Below are 21158 nucleotides of genomic sequence, written 5' to 3'. Positions count from 1 at the left end.
GAAAAATATTTCAGCATGATATACTGGAGTTCGAATTTTTTACTTGTGAACTTCCAGCACAATATACCGGAGTTCCAGCATAATATGCTGGAAGTTTATATACATGTGCTCCGATCTCTAGTATATTAGTATGCTGGAACTTTCTGTGTGCTGGAGTTCCAGCATAATATGCTGGAAGTTCGTACACAGGTACTCCAATCTCCGTTATATTATGCTGGAACTTTCTGTGTACTGGAGTTCCGACATAATATGCTGGAAGTTCGTACACAAGTACACCAATCTCCAATATATTATATTGGAACTTTCATTGTTGTAGCAAAATAATGATTATTTTTCAATAACTTTACAAGCGTTGGCGGTCCAAAAACTGGTTAGACCCTGCTATTTTCACCATTATTTTCTTCCGCCTCCAGAAAATAGCAAACATCATTCCTTTTATTAATAATTTAAATTTTAAATTAGCAAAAAAAACACACACACACACCCACACACGAGAAAGCCCATTCTTTAACAAAAAATTTTCTAAAACCAATGCACCTATATTTTGAGGGGACAACCGAGTGATCAAGTAGAGTTAGAGTTCTAGCTATGGATTTAGTTGAATATATTAAGAAATTCACTGAATACCTTTTATAAAATCCAGAACCCAAAATCTCCATATTCTGAACCGCCTCTGTATCTCGTTCCTTAAGTTGCAAATCTTGTTCTTGATCATCTAGTAAGCATAGAAGTGGTAGTGTTAATTGAAGAAGAAGAAGAAGATGGTGGCGGTGGCTCCTAATTCTAATTGCAGCAGAGTTGAGAAGATGAAGAAAATCTTCGACAAATTCGACGTTAACAAAGATGGCCATCTCGACATGACGGAGCTGGTGGAATGGGTCAAGGCTTTAGAACCCGAATTGAATAACAATGTGCAGAGCATTCAGTTCAAACTTTCAAGCTACCTCACCCCCAATTACTACGCTGTCCTAGCTGGTAATGTTAGCCTAAATTATATTGGCTTCACCCGCATTTATGCTCAAGGTTTTCGTAACGTTGATCATGACTTCAACTCCCTCGGCCTCCAATTTCAGGTATTAATTCTTTTGTTTTGTTTGTTTCCCCAACCCTTATGTCACATGTAGGAGTGGCAAACTGGTCGGGTTGGATATGGGACGGTTTGAAAATGGATAGTGCAAAAACGTATAAATTATATGATCCAATCCATATTTAATACGGATAGGAAATGTGTTAACCGGCGGATAATATCCATGGCTTCTAGAGTATGATCACTTTTGGAGAGTTTCTTGTTTCCCAGGCTTGAGGAACCCCCGAGTTTTTATAAATGTAAAAGTTAAACTCATTAATTATCCATTGGTTATTCATTTTCTAAGTGGATAATATGGTTCTTATCCATATATGATCCGCTTTTAAAAAAAGTTGATTATCCAACCCATTTTTAGTCGATAATATGAGTGAATAACTATTTTTTTCAATCTGTTTTGCCACCACTAGTCACAGGTAAGCAACTCGATACCAGTAGAATATATGGATTTGAGGCTCTAGCTAGGTTTTTAATAAAGGCTTTACTACTTGCATTCCCAAATTAATACTGTAATGTTTGCTTTAATTTGTGTGTTAGTTTTCAAGGAGTGTCAGTCTATCACCCACAAAACAAATAGAGAAGAAGAATATGACACAAATATCTAACCAAGTTCAGGCAACGCCACAAATGTCTAATCAAGTTCAGGCGATGCCACAAATATCGAACCAAGTTCAGGCAACGACACAAGTGTCTAATCAAGTTCAGGCAACGGCACAAGTGTCTAACCAAGTTCAGGCGACGCCACAAGTGTCTAACCAAGTTCAGGCAACGGCACAAATGTCTAACCAAGTTCAGGCAATGACACAAATGTCTAACCAAGTTCAGGCAGCGACGCGATTATCTCAACTTCAGGCTACCCAAATTCGGTTAATGACACAATTATCTAACCAAATTCAGGCAACACCACAAATATCGAACCAAGTTCAGTCAACAACAAAAGTGCCTAATCAAGTTCAGGCAACGGCACAAGTGTCTAACCAAGTTCAGGCAAGTATTTCATGAAACTTCAATCTTAAGTAGTCGCTGGGATTGTTATATTATTTTCTTTTCCTTTTTCCAACTTCTTTCTTTTATTAGGTTACAAAGTTTATGTTTTTCAATGAAATTTTTATAGGGGGGAAAGTACACTTTTGCTGGGCAGGTGAATAATTACCGAAACACACTGCAACAAGCAGTACCAACACTGAATAGTTGCAGAAACACAGTGCAACAAGGGGTACAAACACCTCAGCTGCCTGGGCAGGTGAACAATTATAGAAACACTGTGCAACAAGTGGTATAAATACCTGTTGAAGTTTGGCAAAATGCCAAAGTCCCACATTGGTTGGGAGTTAAGTTTGGAAGGGATTTTTCCCCTATAAAAGAAGGCCTAATGTTTAGAATTGAAACACACCTCTCATTTGTCTTCTCATCTGTTTAAGGCATTTGTATCTTCTCTCTTTAGTATTATTTCACTTGTATTTTTGGAGTGAAATAAAATATTGGTTGTGTCCGAGGAGTAGGCAAAATTAGCCGAACCTCGTAAATTCTGGTGTTCCCTTTATTGTTGCTTTATTGTCTTATTTATTATTTGGTGGCTGTCATAATTTTTGGTATAGTAGTTGTGACTTATTCACACTATATACATTTGGCTTCCGCAACAATTGGTATCAGAGCCAAGGTACTGTCTAAGTATGCTCTGTGGTTGCAGCATAGTCTGATCTTCCACATCAGAAAAGATTTATCTTGGTAACTGAGTCAAGGTTCTGTCTGAGTATGCTCTGTAGTTGCAGCTTAGTCTGATCTTCTACATCAGAAAGGAAATAATCTTGATTTGTGTCGTCAGCTATTAAATAATATTTGTGTCAAATATGGGGGACAATAAACAAGAAGAATCTACATCAAGTGTCAACAATACGTCATCATTGGCATCTTCGCTTATGACAAGAATTGTGTCAAATGCGAAATTTGCGGTAGAAATTTTTGACGGGTCCGGACATTTTGGGATGTGGCAAGGCGAGGTTCTAGATGTCCTTTTTCAACAAGGGCTAGATCTGGCCATTGAAGAAAAGAAACCAGATGTTATTGGAGAAGAAGATTGGAGAATTATCAACCGTGTTGCTTGCGGTACCATTCGATCCTACCTTGCTAGAGAGCAGAAATATCCATACACAAAGGAAACTTCTGCAAGTAAATTATGGAAAGCACTGGAGGATAAATTTTTGAAGAAAAACAGTCAAAATAAATTGTACATGAAGAAGAGACTGTTTCACTTCACCTATGTTCCTGGTACCACGATGAATGAACATATCACCAGTTTCAATAAGTTGGTCACAGATTTGCAAAATATGGATACAACTTATGATGATGGTGACTTGGCCTTAATGTTGTTGGCGTCACTTCCTGATGAGTACGAGCACCTTGAAACTACTCTACTCCATGGAAATGACGAAATTTCTCTCAGAGAAGTTTGTTCAGCTTTGTACAGCTATGAACAAAGAAAGCGAGAAAAACAGAAGGGCGGAGAAGGAGAAGCACTGTTTGTGAGGGGTCGTCCTCAAAATCAAACGAGGACAAAGAAGGGAAGATCCAAGTCAAGATCCAGACCCAGCAAAGATGAATGTGCCTTTTGTCGAGAAAAAGGGCACTGGAAGAAAGACTGTCCGAAGTTGAAGAATAAGGCCAAACATAACAATGGAAAGGCCATTATGGATTCAAATGTAGCTGATTGTGATGATTCAGACTTCTCATTAGTTACAACAGAGTCATCAACATCATCAGACATATGGTTGATGGACTCGGCTTGTAGCTATCATATGTGTCCCAACAGGGACTGGTTCATGGAATTTCAAGAAGGAGAATATGGAGTCATCCACACAGCGGATAACAGCCCTCTTACCTCATATGGCATTGGTTCAATACGATTAAGGAACCATGATGGAATGATCAGAACATTGATAGATGTTCGATATGTACCGGATTTGAAGAAGAATCTCATCTCTGTGGGAGCCCTAGAATCAAAAGGGTTCAAAATCATTGCAGAAAATGGAGTGATGAGAGTATGCTCCGGTGCACTAGTGGTAATGAAGGCTAATCGGAAGAATAATAATATGTACCGCTATCGTGGCAGTACAGTTATTGGGACAGCGACAGTAACATCCAGTGACGACAAAGAGGCAGAAGCAACCAAGCTATGACACATGCGCTTGGGACATGCTGGAGGAAAATCCTTGAAAACTCTATCAGATCAAGGATTGTTAAAAGGAGTAAAGGCTTGCAACTTGGAGTTTTGTGAGCATTGTGTCAAAGGGAAACAGACAAGGGTTAAATTTGGTACAGCGATCCATAATACTAAAGGCATTTTGGATTATGTACACTCTGATGTTTGGGGTCCTTCCAAAACACCTTCATTGGGTGGGAAGCACTATTTTGTAACCTTTGTTGATGATTTTTCTCGAAGAGTGTGGGTGTATACAATGAAAAACAAAGATGAAGTGCTGGGAATTTTTCTCAAATGGAAGACGATGGTGGAGAATCAAACAGGCAGGAGGATCAAGTGTATTCGCACAGACAATGGAGGTGAATACAAAAATGATCATTTCAATAAGGTCTGTGAAAATGATGGCATCGTCCGACACTTCACTGTTAGACATACACCACAACAGAATGGAGTGGCAGAACGTATGAACCGGACCTTGCTGGAGAAGGTACGGTGTATGTTGTCCAATGCTGGCTTGGGCAAAGAATTTTGGGCTGAGGCAATTACATATGCATGTCACCTCATTAATCGTCTACCATCTGCTGCTATTGATGGCAAAACACCATTTGAAAAATGGTACGGAAAACCTGCTGTAGATTATAACTCTTTGCACGTGTTTGGCTCAACTGCATATTATCATGTGACGGAGTCAAAATTGGATCCAAGGGCAAAGAAGGCTATTTTTATGGGAATTACTTCTGGAGTCAAAGGATATCGCTTATGGTGCCCTATGACAAAGAAAGTAATATTCAGCAGAGATGTTACCTTTGATGAATTTGCTATGGTAAATAAGGTAACAGAAGATACCAAACAAAATGAAGGTGCTTCTAAGCAGGTGGAGTTTGAGGGAAAATTTATTTTTCCTACACAAGAAGCAGAGGAGGAAACAAATGAAGATTACCCTCTGGAAGGAGAGCCAGTAGAGGAGATTCCAACTCAGGAATCTCAACAACAACTTGAATCAATAGCAACCAGCAGGCCAAAAAGAACAATAACGAAACCTGTTCGTCTCATAGAGACGGTTGCTTGTGCAACCTCAATTGTAGCTGATGATGTTCCTACTACTTATAAAGACGCTGTCCAAAGTTCAGAAGAAGATAAGTGGAGGATTGCCATGAATGATGAAATACAGTCCCTTCATCAGAATCATACATGGAGATTGGCCAATCTCCCGAAGGGAAAGAAAGCAATTGGGTGCAAATGGGTATTTGCAAAGAAGGAAGGATTTCCTAACCAAGTAGATGTTCGCTACAAAGCAAGATTGGTGGCCAAAGGATATGCTCAAAAGGAGGGAATTGATTACAATGAAGTGTTTTCTCCAGTTGTAAAACATTCCTCCATTAGAATTATGTTGGCTTTGGTAGCACAATTGGATTTGGAACTAGTTCAGATGGATGTAAAAACTGCGTTTTTACATGGAAACTTGGAGGAGGAAATCTACATGACTCAGCCAGAAGGATTCAAAGTTGCTGGAAAAGAAAATATGGTGTGCAAACTTGAAAAATCGTTGTACGGATTGAAACAATCTTCTAGACAATGGTACAAGCGATTTGACGAGTTTATGTTGCGGCAAGGGTACAAGAGAAGCAAATACGATCATTGTGTGTATTTGCACAAGCTTAAAGATGGTTCCTTTGTATATCTTCTCCTATATGTTGATGATATGTTGATAGCTTCCAAGAATTCGGAAGAAATTGATAAGTTGAAGATTCAACTGAAGAAGGAGTTCGAGATGAAGGATTTGGGTGAGGCAAAGAAAATTCTTGGCATGGAGATAATTAGAGATAGACGTTCAAAGAAACTCTGTTTATCTCAAAAGGAATATTTGAAGAGAGTACTTCAACGTTTTGGCATAGATGACAAGACTAAGCCAGTTAGTACTCCACTTGCTTCCCATTTTAAGCTAAGTACTACTATGTCGCCAATGGATGAAGCTGAACGAGAGTATATGTCAAAGGTACCATACGCAAATGTTGTTGGTAGCTTGATGTATGCAATGGTTTGCACAAGGCCTGACATTTCACAAGCTGTTGGAGTTATTAGCAGATATATGCACAATCCAGGGAAGGAGCATTGGCAAGCTGTGAAGTGGATTCTACGGTATATTCATAATACTGTAGATGTCGGGTTAGTTTTTGAGCAGGAAGACAATCAGTCTGTAGTTGGATATTGTGACTCAGATTTTGCGGGTGATATGGACAAACGAAGATCAACTACTGGTTATGTGTTTACTTTTGCAAAGGCACCAGTTAGTTGGAAGTCTACTTTGCAGTCAACAGTTGCTTTGTCTACAACAGAGGCAGAGTACATGGCTATTACAGATGCTGTGAAAGAGGCAATTTGGCTTCAAGGATTGCTAAAGGAGCTTGGTGTTGAACAAAAAGGTATCACAATTTTTTGTGATAGTCAAAGTGCTATTCAATTAGCGAAGAACCAAGTTTATCATGCAAGGACGAAGCACATTGATGTTCGGTATCATTTCGTACGAGAAATCATAGAAGAAGGTGGAGTCACGGTGAAGAAAATTCATACTACAGAGAATCCTGCTGATATGCTGACAAAGGTGGTGACTGCGGTCAAGTTTCAACATTGTTTGGATTTGATCAACATTGTTGAACACTGAAGATTGAAGATGAAGACACAACCAAAATTTGTTATTGAGAGAGAATTGAAAATGTGGAATTTTGCCAAGGTGGAGATTTGTTGAAGTTTGGCAAAATGCCAAAGTCCCACATTGGTTGGGAGTTAAGTTTGGAAGGGATTTTTCCCCTATAAAAGAAGGCCTAATGTTTAGGATTGAAACACACCTCTCATTTGCCTTCTCATCTGTTTAAGGCATTTGTATCTTCTCTCTTTAGTATTATTTCACTTGTATTTTTGGAGTGAAATAAAATATTGGTTGTGTCCGAGGAGTAGGCAAAATTAGCCGAACCTCGTAAATTCTGGTGTTCCCTTTATTGTTGCTTTATTGTCTTATTTATTATTTGGTGGCTGTCATAATTTTTGGTATAGTAGTTGTGACTTATTCACACTATATACATTTGGCTTCCGCAACAATACCTCATCTGCCTTTAATACTATTCGAGAACATTTTGATAATGTTGCTTTTTAGGCACCATCTAGGCTCAAATCACAAAGTATTTTACTAAACTCCAATCTTAAATAATGTTTAATCTTCGCTCTGCAAGGCCAAATTGATTATAGATGAGATTTAATATAAAAATGGTAGACTTTACTGCTATATAAAATTCAGTAACCATGCATGAAAGTAACATATAATTTTTTAGAGCAGTTGGGGTAGCGACTCTGTGCAAAAACTGCTTTACTCTATTTGTATTAAGCTGAGACTTTAAGTTCTTTATAATATTCACAGCGTCCTTCTTTACAACTATCAGAATGCTGTAGCTGGCGTTAAGCCAAAAGGAGAGTATAACGGGCCTGATCCCCAACTGGCTGCTCGTCTTGAAAAAGAAATATTGGATACTAATCCAGGGGTGAGATGGGATGATGTTGCGGGACTAAATGAAGCAAAGAGGCTTCTACAGGAAGCAGTGGTACTCCCACTGTGGATGCCTGAATACTTCCAGGTACTGCAGATAGCTTATTCTGATTATAAGACTACTAAATGATGATACATCTGTGTTTGGTACGAAGGAAGTCATATTTCAAGAAAATATTTTTCATCCTTTTCTGCTGTGACAAAAGGGAGAATGATGTCATTTTCTTTATAACTACCTTAACTTTCAACTTCATATTCATCTTCTCCAGCTAACATTTAGACGTTACTATTGAATCTTAGTTCTTAAAAAATTTCATCAAAATACTTCCAAATTTGTTAATTTCATTATTAGTAATCTGTAATGATATATTTACAGAAAAATATTTTTCATTGACCAACCAAACACCGAAAATTTTTTCTAGGAAAAAATGTTGAAGCATTTTCATCTGTTCTGAAAAAAGTGTTTTCTCTGGGGTAAAATAACTTCCGCCATACCAAACACACTTATGTTTCCTTTTCTTTTGCCTTGTTACAAACTGTTTATTAGATGTGGAAACGGTCCTCGAAGTTAATTAGGAAAATAAGCTGGTAATAGTTTTTGCTTTTGAAAACTGAATTGTCTCATATACCTGTCGTCACATAACGAGGATACAATCTGATCTAACGGAAGTCGCAACTTCTTGCTATGTACAAGTTTTGACTTGCAGCTATGCACATGTTGTAACTACATGGCACATTAATAAAAAGAATAATGAATACTTATATTATGAAACTTCTATATAGTTCACATATTCAATGTTACTTGCAGGGAATCAGGAGACCTTGGAGAGGAGTTCTTATGTTTGGTCCTCCTGGCACAGGGAAAACACTCTTGGCCAAAGCTGTTGCTACAGAGTGTGGGACAACATTTCTGAATGTTTCTTGCTCTTCGTTGTTGGCGAAATGGTACGGGGAGAGTGAACGACGGGTACGGTGCTTGTTTGATCTTGCTCGTGCTCGTGCTCCAAGTACAATTTTTATTGATGAGATTGATTCTCTTTGTAGTGCCAGAGGGTAAGCAATCTGTTCTTTCTAAAATGATTTCATATACATGTAATAGCTGAGTATTTTTCTCATTGTCTTGCTGTTGTGTGAGGTTTATTTTCATCACCATATGTGATAAATTTGAGTACTAGGCATAGATTATATGTTACGGGTCTACACGTCATAGTAACTAGACTTCAATCATCTGATAGACACATGATTGGTGATGGACCGTATATTAGTTTGATGACCAGTTCGTTCTTGTTTTTTCCCGAGTAAATAAGTGAAGGGCCTCTACTAATCCAAAGCCTTGCATAAGAGCTGCAGAGAGCAGAGAAGGTTAAAACAATTTGAAACCTTAATAGAATACCTAGTAGAAGGAAATTGGAGGCTGTATGTTTTTCGGAAACTGGATCATACTGTAGTTTCACTTGAGCAGCTTAGTCTGCTCTGAACTGATAGTCCCATCCATACATACTGACAAGTCTATGTTTTTCAACCATAGAGATTTTTATCAAGCTACCAAATAATGCGTCTGAGGCTCTGAGCAGTGCCGGTGACTTTAAACTTATATTTGCTAGATCATAGATTGTTATATTGTCTTTATCAGGTCATGGATTAATGTGTTATCATAAAGATTTATATCTATATTTTAAGTAACCTGATTGTGAATAATTTTTGTAACATTATTGCATGCTAGATATTTCGTCCTGCTCCTCTTTCTTTCACCTACCTCGTGTGTACGCACACATCCCACAATAACATTTACGCATGTGCTCAACAATCAACATTAATTTGAGCATAAAATGTTCTTAAGTGTGTTAAACTTTAAATTTTTTAGTTTTACTTCTAGTAATAAAACTTTATGAACTCTGGACCTGTTTCTCAGGGCTCCTGGAGAGAATGAAGTATCCCGAAGGGTGAAGTCTGAACTTCTAGTTCAAATTGATGGGTTAAACAACTCCACTAATAATACAGCGGGCAAACCGGTCACAGTTTTGGCAGCAACAAATTTCCCCTGGGGTCTTGATGAGGCACTAAGGTTAACTTTACTCCTTAACTTCCTAGTCAATATTAGCTTTTTTAGTCTGATTTGTGTTCTGTTTCGTATCTGGATCTTGGCTAATTGGTGATTCACTGTACTACCGTAGGAGGCGGCTAGAAAAGCGGATTTACATCCCGCTTCCTGATTTTAAGAGCCGTAAGGAGCTTATAGAGATAAACTTGAAATCAATCACGGTAAGCTCTCATTATTGGTGTCGGCTAGTTTCTTAATTTGGAGGTACTGTGCTTCATTGTCTTGAAAGAAGTTCATCTGCTATATTATCATAATGTCTTTACTTAAAAAATAGGTTTGATTCAAAGTCACTAAAGGAAAGAGTATGATCACACTGAAAATTTTCAACTTACAAAGAAAATGTACATAAGGTTCACTCATGGATGTTTCATGGGGATCAAATCCATGGCTTGTAGTGCTATGTAGAGCACAAAGGTTCCGAAACTAGGCAAATGTTCACATATATTTTATGGTATGGTCCTAACAGACATTGTTCCTTCTTTGTCTGATTGCATAGTGGATTGAACAAAATGAATAGGAACATGATTGATTTGTTGGTTAATATTGGCCAGCTTGGTACTATCTTTAGCTAGAAGGTGTGCCACATAATTTGCTTCCCCGAAGCTATGCCTGATGACAGGGCTCTCCAGCTGGAGCATTAACCACCTGCAAGAATCAATAATAGTGTAATACAATGGGGAATCATTTTCAAGTAGGTTTAACACCTCCATGGAATCAGTCTCCACTTCCAGTGGCTTTAGTAAACTATTCTGTATTTTTGCCGATTATAGTTCAGTGATTATTAATATTAACAATGAATACGATATTAGGAGATATAAAAGAGAAAATGAAAGAAGAAGCAGCTGATAATAAGAGACCTTTTGGTTACATCTCAATAGAATTTTTAAGTTACTAGAATGACAAGGAAGGGGGTGATGCTGGAAATCTGTATAAACTTTATACATAAACTTTTGTTACATTATGACTTGAGCTAAGTGTCATCCAGGATTTAGAGTTTGTGTTATCTCATTATATGTGTAAAAAACTTTTAAATTTTAAATTTTTGCTCCTGTTTTCCGATTGATATGCTTGTTGTTGTCCTTTTATCTTTTCCGAGCCGAGGGTGCACCTGAAACGGCCTCTCTGCCTTCTTGAAGGTAGGGGTAAGGTTTGCGTACACTCTACCCTCTCCAGACCCCACTAATGGGATTATACTCGGCTGTTGTTGTTGTTGATGCGGCGTTTGAGCCGAAAGAACTGTGTTAGTGGAACCATAGAACTGGCCCTAGATTTGCCTTTGATTATTATTGCTCCTGGAGATTGAACAGAAAAATTTGTTGATACTAATAATCTGTATCATGTATAATGAATGGCAGTTAGCTCCTGACCTGGATATTGACCAAGTGGCACGAAGAACAGAAGGTTTCAGTGGAGACGATCTAACAAATATCTGCAGAGATGCTTCTTTAAGTGGCATGAGACGTAAGATAGCAGGGAAAAACCCAGATGAGATTAAGAACATGTCCAAGGCTGACATTTTGAAAATTCCAGTTATGATGGATGACTTCCTAGAAGCTTTAGATAGAATACAACCCACAGTTTCTAGAGGGGACATTGAACGACATGAGAAATGGTTTTCAGAATTTGGATCAACGTAGAAAATCAAGTAAATGCAAGTTAGAAGTGCTTTTTTTGGGGTCCAGAAAGATACAATTACTAGTGAGTCATGGTCATATGTCGCAGTTGTTATTCCTTCAGTTTTGTGCTCTACCTATTTTGACATTGTCGATTGTCAGTATGTATATAAAACTGCGAAAAGGCGCAGCATCGGCATGGTTTATAACACAGCGATATTTTACAATCTACTTGATGTGATTCAGATTTAAGAAGCAAAAAGGGATATTGAAAGTGTCTTACCATGAACAAGCTTTTTCTTCACATTGAAAGTGTCTTACCACGAGCAAGCTTTTGTCAGATATTTTGTAAAATAAAAATAATAAATATTTTTGGATTTAAATAAAAGATAGAAGTTCAGATATTTTGAATCAGCAAGATATCTAGCCTCATAGAAATGAGATTAAATGATGCATTGATATAGAAATTAACCCTTTTCTCTCTATTAGGAATAGGGAGATGACCAAAGAGACGATTAGGGAGACCGAAGATCCAAAAGATAGAGTTGTCAAAAATAATTTTCTCCACTTCATTAGGAGCATAAATCAATACATTTGGAGTAATTAATTAATATAGCATATTTGTTCTAGTCTCTTTCATTACTTCGCTTTTGCATAATAAGAAGCATAAAAGATACATATAATCTCCCTAGCTAATTGCAATATCTTGTTGAACATTCTTCCAAGCAGCTTCCCATCAACTTCGAATCTGCAAGTAATTTGTTAAAATATATGTCACAAATTACGTTATATAAACTTCATGACATGTCAGCAAACATAGAAAATTGTTGAAATAAAGAAAGTTAAGGAAAGAATTATACCTTCTCTAAATTTGGAGCAACGTTCAATTGAACAAGTAATATTACAGTTTAATACTTCAGGAGAAACGGAAAGTTGGCATTGTTTCAGGCAATCGTCAAGGCAATGAGGAGTTCTACTTAAGGCACATGCAAGTATACATTTTGCTTTGCAAGCTATTCCATCGTCGCCTACAACTTCATTATTTGTGGCTTCACCATTTGCTAAAATAGACACAATAAGGAAAACTGGCACTAGAACTTTTGTGAAATTCATGATTTGTTATATGATGCACTTCCTGTCCTCGATTGAATTTTCTTTTTTTTTTTTTACTTTGTACCTTGGATGTTTGATGAAAGCAAAGTAGTGCTATTTATAGTAAAAGCTCTATATTAAATTTAGGACAAATTACAATATAATCTTATCATAAAAATTAGATTACACCAAAATAAATTATTGGGTCAGGCCTTTCATGTTTTGCAAGTTGTGTACAGCATGTACTGTAGCAGTATCAATCAGTTTCGAAAAATACTTACCTCTACTTTTTGTTTATACCAAAACGAATAATTTAACTCTAATCGTTAAAATTAAAGTACTATTACACATTACTTAACCATGAATAGGTTATAGATGTGTGTATAAAAGACACATCTAAAATTTATTAATTTTCTATAAACATCGAGCGTAAGTAAGTTTTCACCATGCGCGCCCCCTATCAATTTGTGGCATTCCTTGTTCTTCACTAAAGTTTCAAAGAATATAAGTGTTATTTGAGCAACTAAATTAATTTACTCGCAATATTTTATCTCTTATCAAACTGACCACGATTAGGAGCCATGTATATATTATTACTTTAACTTATACACACATCTATAGCTGATTCATGGTTAAGTAACATGTGTATATCATTACTCTAACTTTCAACTGTTAGAGTTAATTTATTCATTTTGGTATAAGCACGAAGTACATGTAAGTATTTTTTTGGGAATCGAATGATACAGCAACAATACAGGCTGTACACATCTTTCAAAACATGAAAAGCCTGACCCAATAATTTATTTGGGTGCAATCTAATTCTTTGGATCAGATTATAGTGTAATTTGACTTAAATTTGATATAGAGTTCTTGCTATAAATAGCACTACTTTGCTTTCATCCAACATCCAAGTTACAAAAGTAAAAGAAATATTCAATCAAGGAGAGGAAGTGCATCATATTAAAAATCATGAATTTCACAAAAGTTCTAATGACAGTTTTCCTTTTTGTATCTATTTTAGCAAATGCTGAAGCCACAAATAATGAAGTTGCTGGCGACGATGGAATAGCTTGCAAAGCAAAATGTATACTTGCATGTGCCTTAAGTAGAACTCCTCATTGCCTTGACGATTGCCTAAAACAATGCCAACTTCCCGTTTCTCCTGAAGTATTGAACTGTAATATTACTTGTTCAATTGAACGTTGTTCCAAGTTTAGAGAAGGTATAATTCTTTCCTTAACTTTCTTTATTTCAACTTTGCTTACATGTCATGAAGTTTATATAACGTAATTTGTAACATATATTTTAACAAATTAATTGTAGATTTGAGGCTTATGGGAAGCTGCTTGGAAGAATGTTCAACAAAATATTGCAATTAACTAGAGAGACTATATGTATCTTTTATGCTTCTTGTTATGCAAAAGCAAAGTAATGAAAGAGACTAGAACAAATATGCTATATTAATTAATTACTCCAAATGTATTGATTTATGCTACTAATGAAGTGGAGAAAATTATTTTTGACAACTTTATTTTTTGGGTCTTCAGTCTCCCTTATCTTCTCTTTGGTCATCTCCCTATTCCTAATAAAGAGAAAAGGGTTAATTTCTATATCAATGCATCATTTAATCTCATTTCTACGAGGCTAGATATCTAATATAGTGCTAATAAAACTCGTTTGATGCACGATCTATTGATCGTCGCTATGGCAATCGTTAATGATGGGCTCATTAGTGTCATTCCATTATTTGGACTAAAATTGCTCAATTTTAGCAAACTTAAGCGATGATATCAGTGTATGTGTATATTTAAAGGATGAAAATGAACCTTTTTCTAAACGTAAAGGACAATTTAAACTAGAAACCTTTTAGAACAGACCCGATCCCCATGTCCTCCCTCCCCCGGGCTGGGAGGTATTTACCTCATCCTGATCACAAGGAGAGGTTCACTACGATGTGGGTACTGAACAAATAAAAGATCGGGCTAATCAGGATGACCTATTTCAACATCAGATGATCCACATCTTTGATCATGGATTACCAATAAGTCTAAATTTGTTTCTTCCTAGGTCGATGCCCGAGCGGTTAATGGGGATAAAGTGTAAATTCGTAGGAATTTATAGAACATACATTTTTTTACTGTCTCCCTTGCTACTTTTACACTTTGCCTTTGGTCTTTATTTTGATCCCAGATCTTTGACGATCTTCCGAAGCAGAAGCAAGCAAAAAGTTGATGTGTATGCGACATTTTACCTCTACTTTTCCCTTTTTATTTGATAGTTAGGCACGGTTTGAAGTCCAGATAATAATCCGCCTGATATTATATTTCGACACTTAACTATTCTATGTTTTTTTATGGGAGGATTCAAACTCGTGATATGCCTAACCCACACATCACCTGTTGTTTTCTTGACATTATTTTCCCTATATTTTTTGTCGGTAGATTACTTATTTGTGATCGAAGCTTTAATTGATCGAATTTATTGGTTGTTTAACTATGGTTATAAAGATTTCTGATAATCTGACGTCCTAATTCTGGACATTCTAAGTAAAAAAGATTCTACTTTTTTCCGTACAACAAAAAACATATTTTCTTAACTTCTTCCATCCTCTCCCTTCTGAAAAAACAAAATATCATGAAATTGCAAGTAAAAATTAAAATTTAATAACTTTTTCCAGCAAGTCGTATCACAAAGATAAAATGGAAATATTAAATTAATAACTTCTAAAGTGAGAAATATAGAGGGGTAAATCAGAATTTCCCCCCTAGAGTATTTAGACATGTAGAGTTCATCCAATTGTCGTAAGAGCTCCGTTAGCTAACGACAAAGTTAGAGAGGAACCTAAAGTTTATAACAAAGAATAAATATAAAACATTTCGTATTGTAAAGGGTTTTAAATTTGAAAATTAACATTTTTTTTGTGATGACCCGATAGGCCATCTCATGTTTTAGAACAAAATTCTGTGTTCCGAAGCCTTAAATATCTCGTTTTAACCTTTTTCGATTTGCGTGCGCGGTCCGCGTGTTATTTCGAAAGGTTTATATGTTAAAAATTGATAAAAAATAAGAATTTTGCCATAAAAGTTAAATTGGGTTGACTTCGGTCAACGTTTTGAGCAAACAGATCCAAATTCGTATTTTGACGGTCCCAGTGGGTCTGTATCGTAATTTGGGACGTGGGCATATGCTCGGAATCGAATTCCGAGGTCCCTAACTCGAGATATGGATTTTTGATGAAAGATTAAAGTTTGAAAGTTTAATGATTTTAAGAATTTGATTAATGTTTGGCCTTGTTGAGCACGGTACAGGTCCATTATTATATTTATGACTTGTCTGTGAAATTTGGTGTGAAACGGAGTTGGTTTGACGTGATTCGGACATCCGGTTATGAAAATAGAAGTTTTAAAGTTTTCTTGAAAATTTCATTTGATTTGGTGTTCAATTCGTAATTATAGGTGTTATTTTGGCGATTTGATCGCGCGAACAAGTTCGTATGATGTTTTAGGACATGTGTGCATGTTAGGTTTGGAGCCCCGAGGGCTCGGGTGAGTTTCGGATAGCCAACAGAACTTTAGAACTTAGAAAAATCTGGTGTTTTTGCTGCAGCTGGTGTTCTGGTTTGTTGTGTTTCGAGATCGCGAAAGGGATCTGAGTTGGGGGAGAATTTTACACTACGCAAACGCGGAGCATTTGGGGGGGGGGGGTTTGCTCTACGTGAACACGACCTGTCACATGCGAACGCGTAGCGTTAGCTAGGCTACGCGAACGCGGGTTTTGTCTCGCGAACACAAAGGTCAGGGGGCTAAACCTTCGCGAACACGTGTAGCCTCTCGCGATCGCGTAAGCCATTAAGGTGTAGCTCTTCGCGAATGCGTCAGTGTTCACGCGGATGCGATGAACACTGACGCCCAGTGATAAAACAGTCCTATTATGGGATTTTTGCCATTCTTTCAAATTTTCAAAAGCTAGAAAGCCTAGAGACGATTTTTCCAGGAAATTTTCTTCCCCAATTTGTTGGCAAGTGATTCTAACCTACTTTCTTTCAATTACCCATTAAATTTCATGAGATTTCAACCTAAAATCTAAGATTTTTATGTTGGAAATTTGGGGTTTGGGTAGAATTAGGGATTTTTGTATAATTAGAATTTAGACCTCGAATTGATGTCGGATTTAAAAAAAAATTACTTAATCGAGTTTGGGGGTGAATGGGTAAATAAATTTCGGTCCGAACCTCGGGCACAGGGTCGATTTTTTACTTTTTGGGGAAAAGTTTGGGAAATCTAAATTTATGCATTGTAGTTGATTCCTTTAGCAATATTTGATGTTATTGAGTTAATTGTGGCTAGATACGAGTGGTTTGGAGGTGGATTCTAGGGGAAAGGCCCCGGTAGAGCTTTAAGTTGACTGCGGAGTGAAGTAAGTGTTGTGTCTAAGCTTGACTTGAGGAAATTAGGAACCCTCGGACTATGTGTTATGTGAATTCCATGTGACCGACGTATAAGCGAGGTGACGAGTGCCTATACGCCGTCGAATTATCTGTTTTCCCATATTTACCGTTTTTCCTTAATTGTTTCCTTTCCTGTTTTAACTGTTATATGCTCTAAATGCTTTCCATGATTAACTGCTACCTGTTAATCAATATCTTCTCCTATTAATGGTGTTAGCTTTTTTCATAGTTTCACGAATCCCTGCTATTTGCTTAAGTTGACTTGTTTGCACCTTCTAATTGTAAATTGCTGGATTGGTCTAGCTGTGTAGTATTACTTGTGTAGATTCTTATACTGTACAAGGTTTCCTTTTCGGTTCAGTTTGACATTTATTGATCGTAAGGGTTTATGTGGTTTGAACTGTTGATTTGACTGTGTACATTGAGTGTTTGATACTAATATGGTGGGATCGGGCTGCACGCCGCAACAAGTGGAATAAGGGTGGAATGATATGGTAAATTAAGGGTGAATTCGTATTGTACGTTGGGATCGGGTTGCACGCCGCTACATGTGGAATAAGGGTGGATTGATATGGCGAAATAAGGGTGAATTATGATACTGATATATGTCAGTATTCCTATTTTCTGTCATTGTTATATACTGCGTACAGGTTGTAGCATAGGTGACCCGCCTTAACCTCGTCACTACTTCGTCGAGGTTAGGCTCGACACTTACCAGTACATGGGATCGGTTGTAATGATACTACACTCTGCACACTGTGCAGATTTTTGAGCCAGTCCCAACGGCGGTTATTAGCGTGCTCGGATTGGACAGTTGCGGAGACTTGAGGTACGGCCGCCCAGCGCCCGCAACTCCTGAAGTCCCCTTTCTTTGTTTCTATTAGCTGTGTATTTTCATTCAGATAGCTTTTTATTTATTTCAGACCCTTGTATGTATTACTCTAGTAGCTCGTGCACTTGTGACACCAGGTTGAGGGATCTGTAATAAATGTTTGGCTGGTTTAGCTTCCGCATTTACTGTGATAACCTGGCCGGTCATATTAAGAATTTACGTCCCGATCCCCTATTAACTTCTTTCCTCGAGTTTATTTCTGCTATTTTAATTTGCCGGGATGTTCGGTTTTGAGTTTCGGAGAGTTTTGGGACACTTAGTCCCTAAATGAGAGCTTAAGTGTTGAAAAGTTGACCATAGTCGGAATAGTGTGAAAACAGCCTCAGAATGGAAATCCGATGGTTCCGTTAGCTCCGTTGGGTGATTTCGAGCTTAGGAGCGTGTTCGGATTGTGTTTTGGAGGTCCATAACTAATTTAGGCTTGAAATACCGAAATGTCGAATTTTGAAGTTTCCGGTTCGATAGTGAGATTTTGATCCGAGGGTCAGAATGGAATTCCGGAAGTTGGAGTAGCTCCGTAGTGTTGAATATGACGTGTGTGCAAAATTTCAGGTCATTCGGACGAGGTTTGATAGACTTTTTGATCAAAAGCGTATTTTTGGAGTTTTTAGAAGTCCTAGGCTTGAATCCGATGAAAAATAGGTGTTTTGATGTTGGTTTGAGCGTTCCGAAGGTTGGAACAGGTTAGAATGAAGTTATGGGATATGCTAGTAGATTTGGTTAAGGCTCCGGGGGCCTCAAGATGATTTCAGATGGTTGACAGAAAGATTTTTGGAAATTTGAGTTGCGGCTTCAGGTTTTTCTATCATAACTGCACCTGCGAGTGTGAGACCACAGGTGCGGAGCCACAGAAGTGGCGGATCAATCGCAGAAGCGGAAACATGGAAGTTCAGCAGGGATCGTAGAAGCGGTAGGATTTTCGCAGGAGCGGTACCGCATCTGCGGATGGGGAGTCGCAGATGCAGAAGATGGGTTTAAGTGAGAAGTCGCAGATGCGACCAGTGTTCCGCAAAAGTGGGACCGCAGATGCGGTAACAGCTGTGCAAAAATTTGAAATTTTGAGAGTTTAGTTTCAAAAGTTGGAAATTCAATTTGGAGCTCGGGAGAGGGCGATTTTGAGAAGAAATTGAAGAGGAGATCAGTGAGTAACAATTCTTTAACCCTTTCTAGTTACATTCCAGACTATAGTTAGTTTCATCATTTAATTTCGGATTGGAGATGAAAATTGGGGGAAAAGTTGAAAGAAAGTTCTTACACATAAAATTCGACTTTTGATTAGGAATTTGACCTTAGATTTGGATAATTTTGGTATGCATGAACTCGTGAGAGTATGAGGATTCTGAAAATATAAATTTTACCCAATTCCGAGACGTGGTCCTGAGTGGCATTTTGGTCATTTTACCTAATTTCGCGTATTAGCTTAGAATTGCTTTGTAGAATCAGTTACTTGAAGTGTTATTTACATTATGCAATTGAATTGAATAGATTTGGGCCATTTGGAGTCGAGTACTCGTGGCAAGAACGTGGTTTCAGATTGATTATTGAGTCAGTTCGAGGTAAGTTGCTTGTCTAACCTTGTGTAGGGGGACCTTCCCTTTATGATTTGGTATATTTGGTAATTGAAATGCCTTGTACGTGAGGTGACGAGTCCCAAATATGTAGTTTCCTGTTTGTATTTCTTGCACTATTAAGCTTGTTGTTAGCTTATGGAAGCATGTCTAAGTGACTTAATTGCTTTACTTGCTCAAACTGCCTTACCTGAATTCTTTGCAGCATGCTAGGGTAGAATTACTTGTTTGCCTTAATATGAAATTTGCCATTTCTGAATATTTTTCTGTTGCTGCTGTGTATTTATATTGGGACTATAGATATGGGATTCCGGTAGCTCGCCCTTGTCTGTTTATTTTGGGACTACGGATGTGGGATTCCGGTAGATCCCCCTGCACAATTATATGGAACTACGGGAGTGCACCTGGTAGATTCCCTAGTACTGGGCATTTACATTTGGGACTACAGAACGGGATTTTGGTAGATCCCCGCGCACCATGAGTTGGACTACGGGACGGGATCTCGGGAGATCCATTGGATATGCATATTTGGGACTATAGGACGGTATCCTGGGAGATCCCCAATTGTTATTTTGATGCTGAACCGTATTTCTTTCTGTGTTTACCTTGTCTCTATAATAGTTGATGTTGCCCTTTCTATATTGTGACACTTTTATTATTGCACTTATTTATAATGTTCTGTTCTACACTGTTGAACCTTATACTTTATTTAACCTCAGTAGGTCCCTGACCTTCCTCGTCACTACCCGACCGAGGTTAGGTTTGGCACTTACTGAGTACCGCCGTGGTGTACTCATGCCTTTTCTGCGCATGTTTTTCATATGCAGATCCAGGTACCTTGACTCAGACTTACCATCCTTGAGGCGAGGCGACCCTTCAGAGACTTCGAGGTATATCTGCCGCGTCCGCAAACCGAAGAGTCTCTCTCTATTTTCTCTTGTAGTTACAGCTCTTCTGTATTTACTTGTTTTAGACTATTCTGGAGTTAAATCACTATGTAATATCCTTAGCTTGTGATTCATGGGTTTCCAGGTCTTGGAAGTATGTATTGGTTGAGAGTTAAATATTGTGTATGCTGAGCGACACTTTTAAACACTATTTTATCACTCTTCTTTCTGTTTTAATTTGTTTTATTCTGCACTTTGGTTATCTTCAGCGAATTAAGCTTACCTAGTCGTAGAGGTCTAGGTGTCGTTATGATGGTTTACGGAGGGCAAACCGGGGTCGTGACAAGTTGGTATCAGAGCTCTAGGTTCATAGGAGTCATGGATCACAAGCCAGTTTATTGGAGTCTCGTTGATCGGTACGGAGATGTCTGTACTTATCTACGTGAGGTAATGTAACTATTAGGAAAATTTTCACTTCATTTGATTTCCTTGTCGTGTGATATTTTGACATCACAATTCTAAACTTCTGTCTTCTATTATCTCACAGATGGTAAGGACACGCGCTACCCGAGATGATCAAGCACACGCGCCCCCTACTGCAGCCGTCAGAGGATGGGGGCAGGGTAGAGTCCAAGGAATCACACGTGGTGCATCCAGAGCACCTGCGCGAGCCGTCGCCGAAGTACCACCAGTAGTTTCAGCCTGAGCCCCGGCACCTGATATGCCTACTGATACTA

General features: G+C 37.9%; 1 protein-coding gene across 3 annotated transcripts; it reads left to right on the top strand.

The window, feature by feature from the left end:
- The first annotated feature begins 511 nt into the window (after positions 1–511).
- LOC104244598 (katanin p60 ATPase-containing subunit A1-like) lies at positions 512–11791 on the top strand. Of its 3 annotated transcripts, none has more exons than XM_009800054.2 (8): positions 512–1073; positions 1622–2071; positions 2199–2327; positions 7718–7909; positions 8630–8874; positions 9734–9886; positions 9996–10083; positions 11278–11791. In XM_009800054.2, exons 1-8 carry the CDS (start codon positions 762–764, stop codon positions 11557–11559), a joined length of 1851 nt encoding a protein of 616 aa, XP_009798356.1. In that variant the 5' UTR covers positions 512–761; the 3' UTR covers positions 11560–11791. The 3 variants fall into 3 exon arrangements, with proteins under 3 accessions (XP_009798356.1, XP_009798355.1, XP_009798358.1); XM_009800053.2 differs by having other exon boundaries at positions 2199–2360; XM_009800056.2 differs by lacking the exon at positions 2199–2327.
- The last annotated feature ends 9367 nt before the right edge of the window (positions 11792–21158 follow it).

Source organism: Nicotiana sylvestris, chromosome 2 (assembly GCF_000393655.2).
Source record: "Nicotiana sylvestris chromosome 2, ASM39365v2, whole genome shotgun sequence".
In the NCBI taxonomy this organism is placed as follows: domain Eukaryota; kingdom Viridiplantae; phylum Streptophyta; class Magnoliopsida; order Solanales; family Solanaceae; genus Nicotiana; species Nicotiana sylvestris.
The sequence above is the reverse complement of the archived record's forward strand: the minus strand, read 5'-3'. Positions and strand labels throughout refer to the sequence as shown.

Excerpts from the sequence above, each read along its gene's own strand:
- LOC104244598 (XM_009800053.2), top strand. The coding sequence starts at position 762 with ATGGTGGCGGTGGCTCCTAATTCTAATTGCAGCAGAGTTGAGAAGATG. Across the intron at positions 9,887-9,995 it reads GGTCTTGATGAGGCACTAAG|GAGGCGGCTAGAAAAGCGGA; the intron begins GTTAACTTTACT and ends GTACTACCGTAG. Across the intron at positions 10,084-11,277 it reads TAAACTTGAAATCAATCACG|TTAGCTCCTGACCTGGATAT; the intron begins GTAAGCTCTCAT and ends AATGAATGGCAG.